A 24,455-nucleotide genomic window follows, 5' to 3' on the forward strand; every position below is an offset into this window, starting at 1 on the left:
GAAATGTGATGTGTTTGTAAGTGAAAAATATATGGAATACTTATACAAAAGTTAATTTGATTAACATAAAATAGCATTAATTTATTGATAGTTTTAAGATGTCACTATATTAGCTTTCTTTCTTTCTTTCTTTCTTTCTTTCTTTCTTTCTTTCTTTCTTGTTCTAGGAAAAAATAACAGTGATTTTTAAAAATCCCACTGATCTTTTAATCTGTAACTACTAATACTTTCTATCTACTGGGGTTAGGGACTGTTCTGTAACTGACCAGGTAGGATCACTAATTGACACTTGAAACTGAAGAAGGAAGGTGAATAGCTTTGAAAAGTTATTTATAAAACGCAGTCATGCTGGCTTGTCTTTAAAAATTGGATCACCCTATCTCCCCCTTCTTCTGTCTAGACAAGCTGTGTAACAGCTCAATTTATTGAGATCTCTCTGGTGTGTCACTACATACAATTGTGCAGTGTGGGTTGGCTCTAGTTTAGGTGCCAGTGCAGTTCACGGTCACTAGCTGGTCACTAACAGCATCTTTAATTTTTGTTAATAACAGAGTGATCCTATCTCTGACATACCCCCTAGGCTGTGATGGAATTGCTCCTAAATCCATCGGCATCAGCAGAGCCCAAATAGGGAGGAAATTTGTTTTAATAAGTTACACAGTTAAACCCAGGAAATCCACGAAAGCATGCTGACACCGCTGTAAGGTGGTACCTACCACATAAAGGAGAGGCCGTGGCTCAGCAGTAGCGCACATGTGTTGCATGTAGAAAGTCACAAGTTCAATCCCTGGCATCTCCAGGTGCAGCAGGGAAAACGCCTGTCTGAAACCCTGGAGAGCCACTGCCAGTCAGTGTCGACGATACTGGGGTCTTATTCAGTGTGAGGCAGTTTCCTACGTTCCTCTAACCAGGGGTCAAGCTTCCCATATTCGGGTGATGAAGTCATGGGTTCTGCGGAGGTGACATGGTGGGGGAGGGAATTCTCAGCACTGTCCCCAGATAACCCCACCTTCCAAAAGCCCCAGCACAGGAAAAGCTCATCTTGCCACCATCTCTCCAGCTTGAGGCAGTCATGCTGCCACCCTTGGAGTCTGAGGACTCCAGCCTGGAAATCATAGCTGTAACACCCCCTCTGGAGGAATTATCTTTAGAGCATGGCCTGGAGCTCCCTTGGGACCACCTGTTTCCAGTGACTGTTCGACAGATCAGGGGGATCCTCAGCACTCAGGAGAGATGGTATCCAAACTGTTCCCTCAACACATGGAGAGCCCCCTTTTTGATTCCGAGGCAGAAGCCGAGCTATCGCCTAGTCTGAGGAAGCACAGGCGCCTAAAGGTGCAGGCCGAGTTGGCTCCCAGGCAAAGACGTGCCTGCCTTTGGAATAAGACTCCTTGTGAATAAAGGGTTACTCATGAGTGAGACTCTCCTTGCAAGTAAGGCTTTCTCTCAGGTGACTCTGATGGCCAGCAGCTGTGCCTGGCCAGGGTTCTCAATGCTCAGACATAAAAGCTTTCAGTTCCAGCCAGAGAACCGCTGAAACAACGTCTGTACTCCAGCTCCCAGACTTGCATTCCCGGGCTACCTTGTGCTCTGCAGGATTCTGTGCACTTAGACCTTTTACCTTGCTTGTGGTTCTACGTGAAGCAGGACAACAGTGAAGAGAGATATTTTCCCCAGTGTTATTAGAGCCAATGGCTTCTAAGATAGGCAAGGCCTTTTAATGACAAGAGGCTTCTCTTAGTGGAGCTGTCCATCCAGACTGAGTTGCAGCTAGGGATGTTGGAGAAATCCACAACGGAATCAAATGAGTATGGATGTCTATGAATCTGACCTGCAGATTCTGCAGCAGACTGACTTTTCCTGAGTCACACAGATTATGTGGACTTGTGGACTAATGTGTGTGTGGGGTTTTTTTTAACTTTCTGGAATTTTACACAAATTTAGTCATAGAACAATATGTAAAATAAAAAACCCACTGGCTGAAAATGTGCATTTTCCCCATAGGCTAAAGCATGAAAATGCGCATTTTTGAGGGGATTTGCAAATTTGCGCAAATGTGAATTTGCACAAATTCAAGAAATTGGGGGGAAATCCGATTCTGTCAATGAGCGGACCATAGAATGAAAGGCCCCTGACAATCCATAAAATGTAACAGAATCGATTTTACAAAAACCATACATCCATAGTTGTAGCCCTGTCTAAATCTCGGACTGCCTGGTTTTTAAGTGGCTGGACCCACCTTCTTAACCACCTCTAACCACAAAAATGAGCCTAAAACATCTGGAGGGCACCAGGTTTCCTACCATGGTTAACTGACAGCATGGACATTTCTTTTTTTCTTTTTCTAAATGAGATTTTTATTGGATTTTCCCCAAAGAAATAATATAGTTAAACCAAACAAAATGAATATATAAATACAAAACCAAAACTGAAGACCGCAATTAATTAAGATAATGGATCTTCAAAAAATTAACAGTCATACAACTTTAATACAGGAATCAGGTACTTCCAAAAATATCTGTGTTGAGTTCAGAAATGCTGTACAGAAGAATGACTGTTTATATACATATATACAAGAAACATAAACTATCTATCAATAAATGAGTTTGATTGTGTTGATCCATCAGACACCCAAACATTTTCAGTTAGTTTATCAAGGCTTAATACCATACCCCTGTGGAAGTGGCTTATTACTTTTTCATTTATAAATAATTTGTAAATGTGCTGCCAACAACATCACAATTACTTCAGGTCCAGTCCTATACTACTTATCAGGGAGTAAACCACATTGAACTCAGTGGAACATACATAGGATTGTGTTGTAAGTCCTTGTGAGATAAATCACCAGGACCCTCATCAAAAATCCCATGTAATGGAAAAATGCTGGTCTCCCAATAAGTACCTGCCCTTGGTTCTGGAAAATTCTGTATACATAGAATTTTGACATGCCAGTGCAGCCATGTATATTTTATGTACTTGTATGCCCTGCTGAAACTAGGGTGCAGAGTACACATAGTAGGGGAGTGAGACATGCCCTGCCTCTACCTTACCCTCACTGCCTTACCCTCTGTAGCTTGCCTCACTTCTACTATTGGAGCTGGGTTGGGGAGGAACTGCTTAAAGCAGCACAGAACAATGAGGGAAGATGCGGAGGGGGGCTTCACTTCCATTATGTTTCTTTTCATCTAAGGAGCAGATCACCATCCATATATGTGAATGGGGGAGACAGAGGCATGACTGCCCTGTGGCATCTAGTTTGCCTCATAGTAATCAAGTAAACCAGGGTTGGGCAACTTGTGGTCCTCCAGATGTTTTAGCCTAGAAGTCCCATTATCCTTTACCATTGGCTATGCTGGCTAGGACTGATGGGTGCTGTAAGCCAGGCCATTTGGAGGGCCACAAATTGCCCAACGCTGAAGTAAACAATATTGTTTGGTGTCCTTTACATCTGTATAGAGATGGCCAAACACCTTAGATTTTTAATTTTTGGCCTATGCAAATATAATTTCTATAGAGCCAAAACCCTGAACAGTTTAGGACCTGGCTCTCTAAGGGACCACCCATCTCAATATTAACTTGTTTGGTTATTAAAATCTGCAGGAGAGGCCTTCTTGAGGGCACCGTTACCCACAGAGGCCCATTTGTTGAGCAAATGTGAAAGGGCTTTCTCTTGTATTGCTCCCAAACTCTGGAATGCACTCCCTCAAGAACCACAATTTAGCCCCACTCTATTGGCTTTTAGAAAGTGTGAAGACACATAGTTTTAATTAAGCCTTTTATGTTATGTATATAATCTTTTACTGTTTGTGATGTTCTTGTTTTTATTATTTTAAGGTTTTGTTGTTTTAAATTGTTCCATCACCTTGATGGCTTTTTAGCAAATAAGGCAGTATATAAATGTTAATAATAAATAGAAAAGAGTTGAAATTCTATATTACGTCTTAGTACACTTAGTGAAGCATTTGGACCCTTGCAAATGAAGAACAAGCTTGTTTACATATCAGTCTGTATTTAAAACAACAACACCACATTCCTTTAATCTGAAAGAAAAATAGGAAACTAAAAATCTAGAACCAATGGGGCTCTGCTTTCATGCCAAGCGAAGGAAGATCTCAAAAAGTATTCAGTAGCTCGGCAGTACTGACATTTGGGAATTCAGCACACTGACTGTTTGATTGTTTTACTCCTCCAGTTTGTTAATCTCCATGTGACAATTGAGAAAGGTGGGTAGACATATATTTTTATGGGACTGAATGGATTGTTGCTGATTACTGTATCAAAGCTGAGACATTTAGCTGCAGCTATAAAGCCTTTTTTAAAGGCAAGCGCAGGAGGTAATGATTCTTATGTCTCGTCCAGAGCTGGCAGTGTTCCAAGCAAACATAGAAGCAGGCAGCTCTTGTCCAGGGTCAATTCAAGTAAAGTATATATTATATGGAATTTCTGACATCAAGCTTCCAACTGCCCTAAATGATGAGTGTGATTTAAAGAGAAAATTTTTAAAATAATTTTGAGATTGATTTTTGTATGCAGAGCCAGTGTAGGCTTGAATGTAAATTCAGAGATAATATCATTAGTTTTCTGCATATTTTTGTAGCATGTAATTAATATTTAAATATAGTTTTAGATGGCTCGCACTATCCATATTTGGAAATTGGCACTTCAAATATGAAAAGCTTTGAAATTAAGAAAAATCCTGAAATGCAGATTTAGTAAACATGAGAATTCAGGACGGTGTTCATGAAGATGGATATAGAGCTCCATGTGAGTAAGAGGCTTCCTTGTTGCTGGGCATGGAAAGGGAAAGCACTGTGTGTGTTTATTCAGTTCCATCTACTGAAGACTTCCCCAGACTGGTACCCTCCAGATCTTTTGGACTACAATTCCCAGCATTCCTGACCCCTTCCCATGCTGCCAATGCTTGGTGGAAGCTGAAGTCCAAAACATCTGGAGGGCCCCAGGTTGTGGAAAGCTGATCTATTGTACTGAAGCATTGGGAATTCTGTGGTGTATAAGATTCTGGATTGGAAGGAAGGAATTTGGACTTCTTTCAAACCCTTTGTTTATAAATATCAAGCTGCTTTTTGCAGTTATATTTAAATATTTAGCTTAGGAATTATGAAAGTTAGAAGCCTTGTTTTTTAGATGGATTTGATCCAGAGATAATTTCACTAGAATTCATTGTGGCTAATTTGTCCGATTGATTAATAGTACTTAAGCACAACTAACTTCTTCTGAATTGGGCTGGTAATGTATGCATACTTGCTCCACAGTAGTGAAGCATAGGTATTTATCGCTCATTTGTGTGTATGATAAACTATAATGATCACTTGTGGATTTGTTAATATGTCATTCTTATTGCATTAGCCTGTTGTTAAGCAAGGCAAAGCAGGTTGGGACTTAATGAGAAAGAACACTCTCCAGTAGCGGAGCTGTTCTAGCGGGCTTCACACAACCTAATAACCATGAGTGACTGTTGTAAATTATAATATGTACAATTGTGTTGTCATGTAAACTGACTCTGAATTATTACCTGGGCTATAATCCTGCCCCCGCAGTGCATGCATTGTGTGGAGTAAATGTTGGTGTAGCATTGAAGAATTGTTTAAAATAGAAAACAAAAACTGAGAAATGGTGATCTGGGGATTTAAGTACCTGTCCAAGTTTTAAGAAAGGAACTTAAGAAATAGTAACTGATTGAAATTTGTTGGAAATCAGGCCATTTCGAAACATTAGTGTCTAACTAGTTCATTGTGTATATTGCCATTTTCAAATTCCTTGTGCAGTTTAAATGACTGGCAAATTAAATGATTATTAAACTGTATTGCAGCATATTATTCAGGGATCAAATAGGAAAAATAAACCTTTACCACCCTAAAACACATCAGCAGCTGAATTGATTTGAAATGATTTGATTAGTTTCTAACACTTGCCATAGGTATCCTTAAGAACATAAGAGCCATGCTGGATCAGACCAAGGGTCCATCTAGTCCAGCGTTCTGTTCACACAGTGGCCAACCAGCTGTTGACGAGGAACGCACAACCAGGGCATCAGCACAACAGCACCCTCCCCAACACCATGTTCCCCAGCAACTGGTGTACTTAGGCTCACTGCCTCTGGTACTGGAGGTAGAACATAGCTATCAAGACTAGTAGCCACTGATAGCCTTTTCCTCCAGGAATTTGTCCAACCCTCTTTTAAAGCCATCCAAATAACTACATCTGGTGGTAGCAAATTCCTCAGTTTAACTATGCGCTGTGTGAAGAAATACTTCCTTTTATCTGTCCTGAATCTCCCACCAATCAGCTTCATAGGATGACCCGGGTATTTTGAGAGAGGGAGAAAAATGTCTCTCTATTCACATTCTCCACACCCTGCATAATTTTGTAGACCTCTATCATGTCTCCCCTTACCCTCCTTCTTTCCAAACTAAACGATCCCAGCTGTTGTAACCTTCTCTCATAGGGAAGAAGCGCCAGTCCCTTGATCATTTTAGTTGTCCTTTTCTTCACTTTTTCCAGCTCTACAATATCTTTTTTTAGGTGTGGTGGCCAGAACTGTACACTGTATTCCAAGTGTGGTCGCACCATAGATTTGTATAGTGACAGTATGATATTGGCAGTTTTATTCTCAGTTCCTTTTCTGATTATGTCTAACATGGAGTTTGCCTTTTTTACAGCGGCCGCACACTGGGTTGACACCGTCATTGAGCTGTCCACCACAACCCCAAGATCCCTTTCCTTGTTGGTCACCGCTAGCTCAGATCCCATCAGGCTGTACTTGAAGTTGGGATATTTTGCCTCAATGTGCATCACTTTACACTTGCTTATACTGAACCGCATTTTCCATTTAGATGGCCAGTCTCCTAGTTTTGAGAGATCCTATTGGAGCTCTTCACAATCGCTTTTTGTTTTAACTACCCTAAATAATTTGGTGTTATCTGCAAATGTGACAACTTCATTGCTCATTCCTAATTCTAGATCATTTATGAAATGATATACAATGAAGCAGAATACCTTGATAGACAGTGAAACGGAAAGTGTACTCACACGTCCTTTTCTTCTATTGTACTTTTTCAGAGTGCAAATTCACCTGCACCAGTGGTAAATGCTTGTATCTTGGCTCACTGGTCTGTAACCAACAAAATGATTGTGGGGATAATAGTGATGAAGAGAACTGCCTGCTTGTAACGGAGCATCCACCTCCAAGCATCTTCAGCTGTAAGTACTAGCCCCTGTGTGCCAGTTCTGAAATTCACATTGAATGTTGTTCTACTTCATAATGTTTTGGGAAAGCCTTCAATGAAAATAGTAAGATGTTATTTTCTGTTACTACCACTACGATGGATCCAGAATAGAAACATAGTCATAATCGTAACTTGTAATTTGCTTTTTCATTATCATTTGTTTTCTTAGTAGTTGGATTTTTCCTATGGCAGCTACTATGTTTTATCAGTTAACTAGAAGTGCAAGACTTTTTCTTTTAAAAAGCAGACAGACATTATTTTCAGTTACCACTAATTGTATCGTAGCTAGCCATACTGAATTCTTTGTTAGTAAATGAGAGCTTTGTGAGTTAGTTTATCAACAGAAAGAGAAAATAGGACTGGTCTACATAGTATATTATCTCTGTGGCAGGAAACGTCCACTATGTAATTCAGGGGTCCCCAACCTGTTTGGACCCATGGACACAGAGAAACTGCTTTGGGCATCACCACAAAATGCCTAATCAGTGTATTGCTGCTTTCATGTCTATCTGTCACATCTATGATTTGTAGGCTGTATCTTATTTGGCAAAAACTATTGTTCTATGTCTGTTGGACACTACAATGTCTCTTTAATAAGGGACTGTCTAATTTGGCTAGTTGCTGGTGATGCAGTAGAGCTAATATTTCTTTTAAACATATGTCTTGTCATTGTCCAGTAGTTGCTGCTTTAGTGGAGAAGGTTATCACACAGATACATTTTGTACTGAAACAGTCTTTAATATTTACTTATGTACATGCTGTTTTAAATTATTTACCTGCTTCATGGAAATTCACAAATTCTCTGTACTCTTCTGATAGCTAAAAGACTGATATTATGACATTGGAAGGATAAACACTCACTTCCTATCATGAAATGGATTAAGGACCTTATTTTTTAATCTATTTTTATTTTATTTTTATAAATGAAATAAACAGTACCAACAACATAATCAGAATCTTCAGTTTCCAACATTACAGTATTCTGAGGGGGCGGGGAAGGGAGAATAGCAAAAGAAGGGAAAAAATAAAGGATTATATCTAAACTTCAATAAAAGCAGACCAAATATCCAAATATAAATCCAATTGCAAATTATACCTATACAGCACTCTTCCAAACATTCAGGTATTATTAAATCTTCAATCCGCTGCAGCACAAATGGTGAACCTTATCTATCAGTGTCATAACCTCAGTCTTATAGCAAAGGAACAGGAGCAAACAATCCATTTCCATTGGCCATATATTACCATTCAATTCACGCATATTAATAAACATTAAAGGTTTAGCCAGCAAGGAATAGTAATAATCATAATCCCATGATGATGATGATGATGATGATAATAATAAAAAGAAAAAGAAATTTAAGAAAAAGATAAAAAACAAAAAACAAGAGCAAACCATTTGTATATTTTATGTAATATTATATCTAAAAATATATTTATATGTATACACACACATATACACACAAACATACATTTTATTACAATATAACATAAAAAAAGGAGAAAGAAAACAGAAATATGCAAACATTTATTCTGGCATACTGCCTAGACATCTAATCAGCTATAACCCAAGCAGCACTTCAAAAGAACAGTAAAGATGGCTAAATTCCAACTCAGGAGGCTGAGAGAGTTGGTTCCCTTGTTTTAATTTTAATACCAGTGAGGAATGATTCTGCAGCATCAGGATTTAAAAACCTTTTCATCTGGCCTTCAAAAAGAATGCAAAATGTAGCCTGATATTTAATATGATATTGCAGGCTAATTTGCTTTGCCAAACTTCTCGCCTTGGTAAATTGCCTTCTTCTGTCAGCAATTTCTTTAGTATAATCAGGAAAGAGCATAATCTTGTCATTTGCTGGTCCCCAGGATTAAGGACGTTATAGCGCTTTCAGTATTTGAATGGGTGACGTATAATGCTACCTTCAAACAGATACTTATTTGGATATTTGGTCTGCTTTTGTTGAAGCCTATATACAGTATAATTGCTAGAAGGTTATATGCATTTCATATGTATTAATTGCTACGGATATGTACAAATCCATGTACATATAGGAAAAAAAAAACCAGGGGGGAAAAAAAAGTTTTGTTGGTGCTTGCAGGCACCACGTTGCAGGACCTCTTCACAGGCACCATTGGAAGTGCCCACAGGTGCTATGGTGCCCGTGAGTGCTGCATTGTAATTCTTTTCCCTGTGGCTCTCAATGTTTAGAGCAGTAGATCCTCAGGATCATGTGCATAGATTCTATGTCAAGAGTGGAGCCTTGCATGATCATCCAGATGACTGCGAAAATCCATAAGTTGTCAGCAGTTTGCCAATGATGGAGATGATTGGGAGGATCCACATGGATCCTCAGGATGATTGAGAGGATCCACATGGCAAGAGGCTGTACTTTAATAACCATAGCAAAGCCTCCTGCCACAGGGATAAAGTAATGTTAGACTGGCCCTTCGTATTGTTTGCTGGGGGTGGTGTGGGAGTTATTCCTCTAAAAACAAAAAGCAATATATTCAGTCTGTTCATATGAACCCTTCATGTGTGTTTGTTCTTGCTGAAAATGCTTTAAAGTTTCTATGAGATGGGATGTCGAAAAATGGAACAGTGGACAGTACCCCAGCTGACTATGTAACTGATTTGTATTTTTGACACCTTCTTAATGCACTCCTATATGAGAGTTACAAATTATTTGGCTATACTTCTGAACCATATTCTTTTCAGATCAAGCTTCTTGAGAAATATAGGATCGAACACATGTTCTTTAACTGTGTGGTCTTGCAGATTGTATCAAACTACATTTTGTCTTTGTGTTATTCAAAGATATTTAGTTACTATAATGTGACAATCAAATATATGCTTACGGAGTAGAATACAAACTATCTCTGTTCCATAACTGAGTTGACGGGAAGTTCTATGTATCCAGTATGCATTCTTGTTTTGTGGATTTTGGAGAGGTTTTTCATAAAAGGTTTTTTTTCTTTTTTTTTTTTAACCCATCTTATATGAATTCCTGTAGCTGTTGGAGCACCTTAGCATGTGTGCCATATATGTGTCACAGGCTTCATATCAACAATTGATATGTGTTGTTGCATTCTATGATTGACAAATGCTGCCTTCTGCTTGAGGTTAGGTTTCCAGGCCTAGTGGTATGCTGTTCTTTGAAGCAGGAGACTATTTGGAGATGGGTCACTATAGACAGTCCATCAAAGATAAGTGACCTATCAAGACTAAATTGGCTAGGTGGCATCTCAGTATGTGGTTTCCTGGGAAAAAAAATATTGAGGCCATAGTCTTAGGCCTGAGGCTTCAGTAATAGTTAAGTTTAAGATGTGATTGCCATTTAAAGGGGAAGACGGTGAGATTGGACATTTGCTAGGGCCCCATTATTGGAAAAGGTTGGGTTGCAATATTGGCAACCCATCAGTTTTCCCATTTGGTATCCAAGTAAGCCGGAGGCAGCATGAGAGAATTCTTAGTTTGCATATCCCACTTCTTCCAGGTAAAGGCAACCAGTTGAGAGTGTCTTGCCTGAGGGGGCCCCAAATAATGGAGCTGCTACTAAGACTTGGAAAAAATAAAACAGGGAACTTGTAGGCTTTGTCTGTTGACATTTCCAAAGTCTTGCTTACTGACCCAAAACTGAAGGAGATAATTTTGAATGAGAAGATGTAATAGAACCCATCTTTATTTCACTAACATTTATTGGCCACAGGAGGAAAATACTGACTGGAAAAGAAAAATGAGAGAGAGAGAGAGAGAGAGAGAGAGAGAGAGAGATGGCTCTGGGGAAGGCCTTACTGAATGCCTATTTTGTCAGAGTACATAACATAAGCTTCCTTACTTTTTGAAAAAAGGGACAGTTAAAATGTTCTAAAGGAAAAGTAGTGGTAAATTTTATTTATTTAGTGCATTTCTATACTACCCAATAGCTGAAGCTCTCTGGGCAGTTCACAAAATAAAGGTTAAAATAATAAAATACAAAAATATAATTAAAAATGTAAAATCCAAAACAAATTAGAACAGCCACAGAATAAAATCAAAGGAAAGCCTATAGCAGAGGAGAGTAGGAGTCGCAGCAGCAGCATGCAAAGCTCTGAAAAGCCCTTTCCAGGAAAAGCATTCCATAACAGGGGTGCCCCCACTGAAAGGGCCCTCTCTTTAGTAGCCACACACCCTATCTAATTTGGAAGGGGCACTGTTGAAGGGCCTTGGAAAGGAGGATGGCCTTGGTGTCTGGGTACGTGCATATGCTCCTTCAGACCCTGGCCACAAGCTGTTTAGGGTGTTAAAAATTAATATCACCGCTTTGAACTGGTCCAGGAAAAGGTCTGAAAGCCAGTGCAGATCACAAAGCACTGGTTAATATGATTGTATCATCCAGTCCAAGTTAACAGACTTGCTGTCCTATGCTGGACTAGCTGAATTTACCGTACCGTTTTTAAAGACAGCCCGACGTACAAGGGATTGCAGCAGTCCTACTACAGCATAGATAACTGTAGCAAGCCTAAGTTTGTTGAGACAGTCGTAGTTGGTACAACAGCCCAAGTTGATAAAAAGCACTCTTAGCCAGGATGCTGCTTGTGTCTGTAGTAACAATGCTGGATCCAAGAGCATCCCAAACTGTGAACCTGACCCTTTAGGGGAGAGTCTACCACCACCTAGCCAGGCAGACAAACCACTCACTAAGATAACTTTCATCTTATCTGGATTCTTATATTAATTATTGGCCCTCATACAGTCCATTTCTGCATCCAAGCACTGATTTAGAACACCCATTGCCTCACCTGGATTTGATGAAAAGGAGAGATAGAACTGGGTGTGATCTCCATATTGCTAGTGCAAAACAAAAGGAGGTCCCCTCAAGTAAAGATCCAATAGAAACAAATCAATAGACCGTAAGAACAATTGTATGAAAACAGAAAGTACATAAATAAATAAATAACCACTGATGATAATCAAATTGATAAGCACTTATACATTAAGTAAAATAATCAGTGTACAAACAACCATATGATCAAGAATATATGTGTGGTATACACAACAATACTGTCATGTACACAGAGTCTCCATTTGACAAAATGGTACATTACTGATCAATTCTATGACAAAAACTCTGGTCTGGGAGGAGCAACCTTGGCTGCCATCTATAGTAGATAAAGGAGATAAGATAATTGGTTCGTCATTCTGAAGAACAGAGATGAAAATACAATCTGGATAATCAACTTGATTATCACCACTAGTTATCCCCAATCCCTTTTCGTTTTGTGTCTTGTCTGTTAGATTGTAAGCCTGAGGGCAGGAACTGTCTTAATATTAACCTTTATAAACCACTCTGGGAGCCTTTTTAGGCTAAAAAGTGGGGTAAAAATGCTCTAAATCAATAAATCAATAAATATTGATTTATTTATGTACTTTTCTGTTTTCATACAATACAATTGTTCTTATGGTCCATTGTTTTATTTATATCATATCTGTATATTGCTGCCACCTCAGTCCTGGTAATGGGCAGTATCCAATGCTGACAGTCCACCAGTGCTCATCAGGTTGTACTTGCGGGAATGACAGCTAGTACAATGGGAAGCTAGCGCTTACCACAGAAACACCGGAAACTACCCCAGTCTAGTGTTTCCAGAACAGGACAGGTCAGTGGAGCTCCCTTCCATGAGTTGCATTGCCTTGCTTCATTCCAGAAACACTAGTTTGGGTTAGTGTCCAGTTGCTGTAGCTAGTGCTAGCTTCCCATTGTGCTAGCAGACATTTCCACTAGTGCAATGGCACCATTGGATACTGCCCAATGATTCTTCCATTTAGTACATGAATTTTACTGTAGAAACTAATTCTATACTTTCAGAATATTGCCTCAACCTAGCCAAGGGGCTTCTACATGCATATCTTTGGTTGGTTGGGGAAATAGGCATGCAAACGAGTATTAGGGCAGTGCTGACAGGGGGGGAAAAGCATGATCTCATTGATCAGCTGTTCAGCAGGGACTAGACTGAAACTCCTCTGTTCCTCCTTTCCCACCAAACAGAACATCGGGGCTTTTCAGCATCTTTTCAAGGCTGCTTCATGCGTACTCTGTTGGATTGGAGCCAAATTGTGTAGGATGCTGGATTTTGTGCAGAAACAGACTCCAGATGTTTTTAAGCAATTTACACTTTGATAGCATTGGGCCAGGTGCAGTGACAACTTGTCAGCAGTTTGAAATTACTAGGACAGCTACGTACTGGACACTCAGTTGTACAATTAATTAATGCATTGTAGTAGTTACTTTAATTACAGCATTCTGTACTTTTGCATTAGATCTGTTATTTGTGGGGTGGGGGTACTTAATAATCAAATCCATTGATGACAGAAGTGGTAAAGATTTATCATTCTATATTTCCTTATTACTGTTGGTGCATTATGCTTTTACAGTTGTAAAGCTTGGTATTTCAAGATAATTGCCAAGATCTATCCATAATACCATAGAAAATTAGGGGCAAAGAGACATAGTCAATATTCTTCACAGCTTGAATGCAAGGAAAACAAATATGTCAATATAGTTTTATAGCTCCTTTTCATAATTGTCCACTGTAGGGAACATAAATTTACTTTCTATTTTAGGTCACGGCATGCAGAGTTTGGGTGAGAATAAAAATAAATTTTGCTTATTATTATTGAGGTTGGAGCAGCTCTGCAAGTAACTTTAGAAGAATAGCTATACCAAAAAAATTCTTCTATCGGAGGATTGTGAACGCCAAAGGACTGTAAGCTCCATCTTATTCAGTTTACATTCAGATTGCATGTTTCCTCTTCTGTGCTGTTACAGCCCAAGGCGATAATCTTGCCAGAAATCTTTGCACCGTTGCTGCATTGGGACTGCTCAGGTGTGCAAAGTTAATTTGTGTGCTTGCAATATTGGGAGCTCATCAGTTCCTCTGCTGATTTACAGTAGGAATACTTTGATGAATAAGATATTTGCTCATATATATCCATAAAATTTGGCCATATAGTGTGTTGTGTGATTTTATACTAAGATAGCTTCTATGGAATATTTTGCATCAATTTAAGGTAGCATAAACTTACATTTTATTATGCTTTGAATTAGATGAATAGGCAAACCACTTATTAAGGCCATAGATGATTGATTGACTGACTGACTGACTGACAGACAGACAGATAGATAGATGTAGCAAGGGTTGCCAACTTTCAGAGAAGAAATTATGGACATTGTTGAATTAAAATGTTAACTAATTTAAATATATGCAGTATTAAAAATAGAATACTAACTAGATGAACAACTGGAAAGCGAGAGAGAGAGAGAGAGAGAGAGAGAGAGAACCTCTGTCCCAGGGTTTTGGCCTTTGTTTTGCTTATTTGCCATACAAAAGAACATAGTGAGGTCCACAGAGGTCATTAGGTCCACAGTGTGGCTTATACACCTATATCTGTGTGCAGGAATACAGCTAGTATGTTTTCTAGTTTTTTGGGCCTGGTGTTGGTTCATGGGAGCTCTGATTTACATATGGATCTCCTCTGGCCACACAAATTTCTCCAAGCATTTCAGTAGAACTTAAAACACCAGCACTTTCTATCTTTTATGTAGGTTGAATGCAACATCTCCAATTAATAAAACTATTATCTATCCAAAGTATTTAAAGATTAAAAGCAATTATAAAATATACATATTGCTATTGTCATTGTACATGATATATTATATACTTGAAAGCTAGTGTAATGTAGCAGCCCAGAACTTTGTGAACGCTTTTCATACTTTGATATATGGAACAAATATGATTTTATTAAAGTGTGTGTGTGCCACAGATTCATGGATTAGGCAGCCGCTGCATGGTCTAGCTGCTCAGTTCATGTTCTCATACCGCATTAGCGTAAACTTGTAACATGTTTGCCATACACGTGAGATTATTTGCATGTATCTGAGGCATCTCACAGAGGGCACTATCATACCTGATATCTGATCTGATAGTGGTATCCAGAACTGATTTTCATTCCTATTTATATCTTTATTCTTTCTTCCAGGTGTGCTGGGGCTATCCCACATCGGGGATGACTCTCCCATTTATTTAAATATTTAGCAGTCTAGAATAGATGTTAATGAAAGTCTGGCACTGTTATTTTGAGAATTGCAACAATGATAGTAATTTTCAGTGTCAGATTACTGCTTCACAGAGGAAAAAGAGATGGGGAGGAGGAGAGAAAAATTATTCCAGTTCTAATAGAGTTTGCCATCAGCCTGGCTGTGCCAGACAGATGGATCATGAATACTGTCTAGACACTCTCTGCCTGAGTGAAGCTGTGGTCTCTAAGGACAAACAGTGAGATGCTGGTTTAAGTAACTGGGGGAAGCCAGGCTGCATTCTCCTGTAATCAGATAACAATCAATGCAGATTATGCTTCACCAGGCCTGAGAAAAGGCCCTCTGTTACTGATAACAGGTCAATCGTGATTTCACTTGAAACTTGTTTATTACTAGGTTTTAGGGAGAGAATGTTGGGCAGTGTTGTATGCAGTTATAACCTTTGGTTTGAACTGATATGTCTCTAAAGGATTCAGAATAATCGTGTATGGAGTACTACAGCAGTGGTGGAAAGAAAAAATGACATAATTTGTCCACAAAACTCATGCAAAAATCTGCTTTATTTACCTTAGTAACCAAGCACAATATGTTAACCAAAAGAAAAAGGTAATTCTATTGAATGACTTCAATCTTAGGGGACTTTTGACATGGCTGGTATCTGCCCAGCCCTGGCACTCATTCCACGCCATGTATATTTGCTAATCTGCTAATAAACAGATTTGATACATTATGGTGAACAAGTGACCATGCTAAAATTTTGGGTGAATTTGCCAGTTGTTTTGATGATTGTGCCCAGTATGAGTGCCAACTAGACAAAAGAAAAAGCGATCCCTGCACAATTCTGCATGTTACAGGATTCTTGAAAAAATAGTGCAGGGAGAAAGAGTTACCCCCGCTCCGCCCCCCCAGTGTCATGATCAAATCCCCTCTCCTCTCTGCCAAAACAGAAAAACAAATGATTGTATCACAGATCTCTCTTTCTCATCAAGTTAGGCCTTAAGTGATACGCTGAAAGGTTCATCATGTTTGTGTGTAGAAGTACAAGACCTCAGACAGTTCAATTCCAGTGTAACCAGATGCAACACAAGTGTGGTTCTTTTAGCTGGACTGAAGGGAGAACTTAACAGAAGGAATTTGTTACACATAGTACCAATGGAGGGTGGGTGGGTTGGGAGCAAGAAGTGGCTGGGGAGCGAAGGATTAAACCTTCCTACCCCCTGCACTGTGATCCCAAATGTGTAGGTTGACCCTTAGAAGCAGGATAAAGAGACAAAAGGGCAAGAAGTGGCTGCTAATTTGCATATGCAGTTCATTTTAATGTAGGCTAATTCCACATTTCCCACTGAGTAGCACCAAGGCAGGCAGATGGCAACCTTGTTTCCAATAAAACAGTTATCATACTTCAGTACAAAACCAAATTGAAGAGGGGGGAAAAATAAGCCTTAGATAGAACTTTGGTAATTAAACAGTAGAAATATAGTGCTTTATCTGTTGATGCTGCAGAAATGGCAAGGTCTGAAATAAACTGTATTTTCCACTTAGTCAGATGTAGGAGAAATTGCTTGTGCAGCTTCTTGGCAATTTCTGCATACTACCCTAGTGACCCATGATGAGACAAGTTGGATCATGACACAGATTAGTAGTGTGAAGTATCCTAGAGCTCCTCTGCCCTTAATGCAGAGAAGCTGAAAAGGTGAACACCTGTCTTGCTCCAGAGGGGCAGTGATGGGGGAAAGCTTCACCTGTTGAATTTCTGTCCATTGCACAGAGGTTAAAGGCTCAGGAGTCCTGCCGGAAAATAGGTTGACTGTTGCTATTAGCACAATAATACTGCAGAATTACATAGCTTTGTATGGTTCATTCTTTATTCTGAAGATATATAATTTTTTGTCTGTTTTTACTCAATTTCTTATTATGAGTTTCAGCAAAACAAACAAGCATAACAGAACAAAAAATTGAAAGTATAACAACATGCTCTAAACTCCTTAGTTTCAAATGTTACAACATTTGGGGGGTGGGGGGAGGAAAAAAGAATAGATTAAATATAAACTTCTGAGTTTAGAAGTTAAACTCTTAAACTTCTTTAAGAATAGATTAAAGATAAACAGACCAGATATCCAAATATAAGTCCATTCGCAAGTGGCGCCTATATACCACTCTTTCAAATGTTGCTAGTGTTGTGAAGATATATTTGTGATCCTGCCCTATCAGAAATGGCCTTGTTTTTTTTTATAAAATAAAAATGCTTGATTCTCCTGATGAAAAATATGTTTCTCAGTGAAACCTTTTGTCAGAGGTGGGACCAACAAGCTTATGGCATGGGAAATCCTATGGGACATGACCTAGATTTGTTAAAGATGTCGTGGAAGAGGCTTGGCAGAATCAGACTGAGGAAAGGTAGCAAAAGAAGATTTGGGTCCAGGGCAGGCACAAGGATGGGTCAGATCCAGGTGAAACAGTTAAACGGAGCAAAGATACAAGATACAAAACATCAGAGTGATAGGCAGATAAGCAGATTTGGGGGTGGGAGGGGACACTCTCTGTAAGCATCTTGTGACTGCTTATCAGTCACAATCCACATGATGGATTCCTTTGTATTATTTTTGAAGAGGCCACTAACACCAGATTAGTTAAATTTGTTCCAGGTAGAGATACATTTTTCAGTGTGTGTGTATCTGAAATTTCTGTTTAATGTACATTTGAGGTTTCCTAATAATGCAAGAGGAGACTCATGAGGAATTTATGAGGAGTGGAGAGGGAGGGCAAAGAGAGATTTTTTTTTGGCCCCCTGCTGCAGATTGCCCACAGGCAAAGCAATGCTGAGAAAGACTTGTGCTGCATCCCAAGGGCTCCTCAATATCCCTTCACCCATCCTTCAAAATGGCTTTGGTGTTGGAGTGGAGTTAAACTTCCTTTTTGGTCCTAAGGCCAACATGAAGCCTTGCTTTTCTCAGGCTCAGGAGATGAACCCTGCAAGCTGCCTGCATCCATCCCCCAAGTCCAAAGTGCTCTAGCCATCATGATGGATGTTAGGCTGAAGTATGGAACAGAGTGAGCAAGCTGTCCCCATCCCTTCATCCTGGAACTTATTGCAGAGCCATGTGCGGGACTAAAGGGAAACCAGTGGAAGGCGGCTTGTTTCCTTCAGTCACCGAGATGCCCAGCCCCAGCCAGCAAAGGGCTAGACCTATCCTTTGCTTGCAGGGGTTTTCTGGACCAGCAGGACATGAGTGTACATATGTAAACCTTGGCCTGTGGCAGTTTGGAGAATTTTGTGTGGCAGTGGAGATATTGTTCCACTTCCTGGTATTTTTCTGTGGGAGGTCTGTGGAGAAATGTTAATAAACCCTGAAGATTCTTCCAGTTTCACTGCTTCCACATCAATATATTCAGAAAGGGGATTAGAAAAAGGTAGATTAGGTTCAATCATGTAAGGATTATATATTTGAGAATTAAATTACTTAAGGAGAAGTCAATGATGAATTATTACCCAACCCCGCCACCCAAACCGCCTAAGAAATTACCAAATGTCCCTTGATTATTTTGTTACATGTACTGCATTTCAGTTGTAGTTATCAGTAGCCCTCTTTAACATATTGCTTAAATGCTGGTATCTGATAACTCACAGATTCATTAAAGGTTTGTAGAAGTCAAGGAAGGCCACCATTTGGTGAAAATTGCAAGCATAAAGTGCTGATGGATCAGTAGGTGTTTCCTCTTCATGTGGGCAGTACATTTGCCTTTGCTACATGGGAAGACCTGAAGTTTGGAAACTCAGAAATATTATAGGATCCAATTTTGAGAAGAAAAAGAGACTAACTTTCCTGTAGAATCTTAATTTTAAAAAAACACCACAGGATGAGATAGGTAAGCAGTCTTTCTATGTGTCCATACAATAATAATATTTCTTAAAGTTTTACAAGATGAAAGAATAATTACAGGGTTAAAAAAAGAATTAAAAACAAAAAGGAGAGAATTACATAGAATTATATATAAAAGTGTTCACTCAGCATTCAAAAGGCATTCTGCACCTTTTCTTCTCATTCAGTGACATCGTGACAAGGGCAGATACTTGATCATATCAAATGTTCACATTAATGAATCCCAAAAGTGTTTTTGGGCTCATGATGAACTCTCTCCCTATTGCTTACATCAAGGAAAGAGCCCTTTCTAGAAATGCAGGGAGGGTCTATAGTTCTTTGGTAAAGCCCATGCTTTGTGGCTGGCTCTACCATTAGGCAGAATGAGGTGGCCACCAACTGGGAGTTTTAGGTTTTCAGTCTAAACATGCATAGGATTGCACCCTTAATTATTGTTGTTGTGGTTGTCGTATTTTTGAATTTTAAATATTGTATTATTTATTGCATTTTTACTACCAGGTAAGGGGAGAGGTGCTTGTGAAATGTTTTGCTTCAGGTGCCAAAATAACTGCTCTTCACTGGCCTTAAGTATCGTGCACCTTGACTTGAGATGGAGGGTGCCATTTGCCGCTCTTCCTCAGGCAGTAACATGTTTTGGGCCAGCCCTTTGCCTAAGAATCCAGGTTCACTGCCCAGCTTCTCCAGTTAAACTTTAATGGCTAAAGGATCTCGAAGTAGCAGGATTTGGAAAGATAAAAACTTGTTATATCAAGGGCACAATCCTATCAGGATAGGCGGCTGCCTCCAAACTCGGAGGTGACCGCCTATCCAATGCAGGACAGGAGAAGCATAGAGGGGATAATCCCCTCGGTGCTTCAGCTGCGCCGCATTTGTGGCTAGACAGCTGATTTCAGCTGTCCAGCTGCAGGAAGGAGGAGTAGGGGGCGGCCGATGCCGGCCGACGCATAGGAAGCATTGGAACGGCACTTTGAGAGGGGCTGTAGTTAAGTGGTAGAGCTTTGCATGTAGAAGGTCCCAGGTTCAATCCCTGGCGTCTCCAAATAGGGCTGGAAACACTCCTGCCTGAAATCAAAGAGAGCCGCTGCCAGTCAGTGTTGACAATACTGGGCTACATGGACCAATGGCCTGAGTTGGTATAAGACAGTTTCGTATTTTCCTATAAAAATTTTCCCATCTTCCCTTCAGTTTGTAGACCTAAAATTCAAGACAGGATGGTTCTTTTTCTCCACAGACCCACTTAAGGAATATTTTTTTAAAAACCACATAGCAGATGCTTGAACATACTGTGTTCTTTTGTTAAGAATCTTTTTTTAAATGACATTTTGAAAGTGGGACGCACAGAAACCAGGAACTAGAAAAGTTTGTGTATTGTGCTCAGCTCAGCAAACAATTCTGCTCCATATCCTTCATTTGGTTCAAGGGGCAAAGCATGATGGGTTCTTTCTTTTACTAAATTAGAATAATTTTCAGTTATGCAAAGTTAAGACAGGTTATTAAAGCATAAACCCAAACCCCAAATATACAATCAGCAAATATAAATTATACCTTCCAAATCTCTGCTGCTCTAATTTTCTCAAATCTCTGATTTATACAATCGATTTGAAGCAATATATTTTTGTAATAATGAGCCAATTTAATTCCTGGTGAGATTAAAATACTCATTTCCCACTATCTGCCATATTTCAAGGCACTTTCTTTGCAGTTGTTTAAGCTGGGGTTATTCCATCATTACGTTGTCTGCTCTGATACTAAATCAGGGGGCATTTGGGGCCACAATGTGATAGCATGGCAGTTAGGTATCATAGAATCATAGAATAGTGGGGTTGGAAGGGGCCTACAAGACCATTGAGTCCAATCCCCTGCTCAGTGCAGGACTCCAGGTCAGAGCATCCCTGGCAGATGGCTGTCCAGCCTCGTCTTGAACACCTCCAGTATGGGAGAGCCCACCACCTCCCTAGGTAATTGGTTCCATTGTCGTATTGCTCTTACAGTCAGGAAGTTTTTCCTGATGTTCAGCCGGAATCTGGCTTCCTGTAACTTGAGCCCATTATTCCGTGTCCTGCACTCTGGGATGATCGAGAAGAGATCCTGGCCTTCTTCTCTGTGACAACCTTTCAAGTACTTGAAGAGTGCTATCATATCTCCCCTCAGTCTTCTCTTCTCAAGGCTAAACTTGCCCAGTTCTTTCAGTCTCTCTTCATAGGGCTTTGTTTCCAGTCCCCTGATCATCTTTGTTGCCCTCCTTTGAACCCTATCCAGTTTGTCTGCATCCTTCTTAAAGTGTGGTGCCCAGAACTGGACACAGTACTCCAGATGAGGCCTAACCAGTGCTGAGTAGAGGGGAACTAGTACTTCCCGGGATTTGGAAGCGATGCTTCTATGAATGCAGCCCAAAATAGCATTTGCTTTTTTTGCAGCCACATCACATTGTTGGCTCATATTCAGCTTGTGATCGACAACAATTCCAAGATCCTTCTCGCTTGTAGTGTGGCTAAGCCACGTATCCCCCATCTTGTAACTGTGCATTTGGTTTCTTTTTCCTAGGTGCAGAACTTGGCATTTATCCCTATTAAATGTCATTCTGTTGTTTTCTGCCCAGCGCTCCAGTCTATCCAGATCACTTTGAATTTTGTTTCGGTCTTCCAAAGCATTAGCTATCCCGGCCAATTTTGTGTCATCTGCAAATTTGATCAGCATTCCCTGCACCTCCTCCTCCAAGTCATTAATAAAAATGTTGAAGAGCACTGGGCCCGGGACTGAGCCCTGCGGTACCCTGCTCATTGAAGGTCCCATTGATAAGCACTCTTTGAGTCCGATTCTGTAGCCAACTGTGGATCCACCGGATCGTTGTTTCATCTAGCCCACTTTGAGCTAGTTTGCTCATCAGGATATCATGGGGCACTTTGTCAAAAACTTTGCTGAAGTCGAGGTATATGATGTCCACAGCATTCCCACAGTCCACAAGGGAGGTTACTTGATCAAAAAATGAGATCAGATTCGTCTGGCAGGATTTGTTCTTGACAAATCCATGTTGGCTTCGAGTAATCACTGCATCGTTTTAAAGGTGCTTACAGATGAAATGCTTTATCATCTGCTTCAGAATTTTCCAAGGGATTGATGTCAGACTGAGTGGTCTGTAGTTCCCAGGTTCCTCCTTTTTACCCTTTTTGAAGATAGGGACAACATTAGCCCCCCTCCAGTCATCTGGCACTTCCCCCGTCCTCCATGATTTCTCAAAGATAATAGACAGTGGTTCTGAGAGTTCTTCTGCCAGTTCCTTTATTACTCTAGGATGCAGTTCATCTGGCCCTGGAGATTTGAACTCATTAAAAGTAATTAGGTGTTCCTTGACCATAGCCTATCGATCTCAAACTGCAATCCTGCCCCTTCAACCTGTACTTTGCCTTTGCTGGGGTGGGGTGGAGATATAGACCCTCTTTGGGGAGAAGACTGAGCCAAAGTAGGAATTGACCACTTCTGCCTTTTCTTTGTTATCTGTTAGCTGTAGGTAGAGGCTGAATTTCCTAAAACCACACTTAACCATCTAATTGTCATTTTATCACTTGGTTTCTCAATTCATATATGCAGAACAGACCCTTGACATCCTATTTTAAGCGTATTGGAGACTACCTACCTAATGTGTAAGCTGGCCCAAGGCGATTTGCTGCCTGAGGCAAAGATGCTTCCTATTCCCTGTACAGAAACTGACAGGACTGGTAGTTGAATCTTACTTCAGCACTGGCAAAGGGACAGCATTCTCCTCTGAACCTGAGGGCAGCAGGGCAGCTTAGGGCACTGCAACTCCCATCGTACCTGGGAATGATAGGAATTGCAGTCTGACACATCTGGAGAGCACCAGATTGGGAAAGTCTGGGTTAGAATGTCAGACAAAGACTAGGGAGACCAGGTTCAAATTCCCACTCATCCATTACACTCACTGGGTGACCTTGGGTCAGCCATTGGCCAGCTTTGTTCTCCAATACCTTGCTGCTACTTCCTGCCCCTGAACATCTGCTGCCTCACTCTCCCTAATGGTACAGCTGCCCCTGTATGTGTGTAAAAAACACAACACAATACCAGACACAATTAGGAGGCCAACATTATATGTGTGTGACTTATACGGGACCTACATCCTTATGTGTGTGGCAGCTACATATCTTGAAAACTTGCATAATCCAGTTATAAGCTAAAAGCTGGTGCAGCTCATTACCTTGTGGCCTAATTAGACAATCACTTTTCTTGGAGAAGCAATTCCTAATCTAACAACCTTAGATTTATTTACACATTTCAATGTTGTCCTAAATAGGTAAATCAGAGATTGAAGTGAGTTGAGTCAACAATCCTGGTGATTTCAGGGGTGCTTAACTTGCCCCCCTCTCTCTTACATGTTATCACAGAAATAATTGTCTGGTGTTATTTCTAGTGGGAGTAAACCATATGTAAACACGATTGCTTGTGAATAATCTAAAGGGGTGCATACAGCAAAGGGGTGTGTTGGGAATACCATGGTATTCCATTATGAAGATTATGAGACCTTCACTAGTAGATAGCGCCTGTTTCTTTGAATGCTCCACAGCTCTGACAGAGTATGGAGTCACTGTGGCAGCCTTTTCACCAATCTTGTCTTCCCGCTTTCTGTGTGCGGAACAGGTCTCCTGCTTGCTACAGAGAGGTAGAAGATGAGGAAGAATGAAAGGACTGATAGAATAGCAGGGAAGGAGAACACTGGTGGTACATTCACTTGTTGTGGAACCTTAAAGAGACAGGTACCATCTGTCAGTGAACACTATCATTAATTCCTCTGAAGAACCTTGCACGTCCTGTCTCTGTGCTCCTTGATCACATCCAAAATAGTTATTTCACATTCCTCTCTATGCTGAGCTGCACCAGCAGCTAATTTTGGACAGTTTGCTCATCTCACCCTGATGTTAACATTTCATTTTGGACATGACAGAGAAATGCAGAAACAGGAAGTGTGAGTCACTTGCATTTCCTGTTCTCCCTCCCATATCTGTGATGTTTGAAGGTGCTGTTAATCCCAGCTGCACATTCACGTCTGCTTCTTGACTTGCCCTTCCCACCCTACCCCCATCAAATATAGAAGAGAGGGACAGAGGATAGTATTAGCAGAGTTTGTGAATACAGAGTCTGGCACCTAGTAACACCTAGATGGAAATAGAAAGCTGTGAACACAGTATTAAAATATGCTAACAAGCTGCAGGAACTAATGGGCTGAATTTTTACACTGCAGA

General features: G+C 40.2%; 1 protein-coding gene across 5 annotated transcripts in view; it reads left to right on the plus strand.

The window, feature by feature from the left end:
* Nucleotides 1–24,455, plus strand: part of LDLRAD4 (low density lipoprotein receptor class A domain containing 4) — a 439,787-nt gene that overhangs the window by 209,835 nt on the left and 205,497 nt on the right. For 4 of the 5 annotated variants that reach the window (XM_084849936.1, XM_084849937.1, XM_084849938.1 and 1 more), the window contains one exon: nt 7,081–7,221. In XM_084849936.1, coding sequence (XP_084706062.1) covers nt 7,081–7,221 — 141 coding nt within the window. Of the gene's footprint in view, nt 1–7,080; nt 7,222–24,455 lie in introns of those variants that run through there. The other variant, XM_084849942.1, reaches the window with a different exon arrangement.

This window comes from Heloderma suspectum, chromosome 4 (genome assembly GCF_057233095.1).
Source record: "Heloderma suspectum isolate Gila_16-S chromosome 4, 16-S_ref, whole genome shotgun sequence".
NCBI lineage: Eukaryota > Metazoa > Chordata > Lepidosauria > Squamata > Helodermatidae > Heloderma > Heloderma suspectum.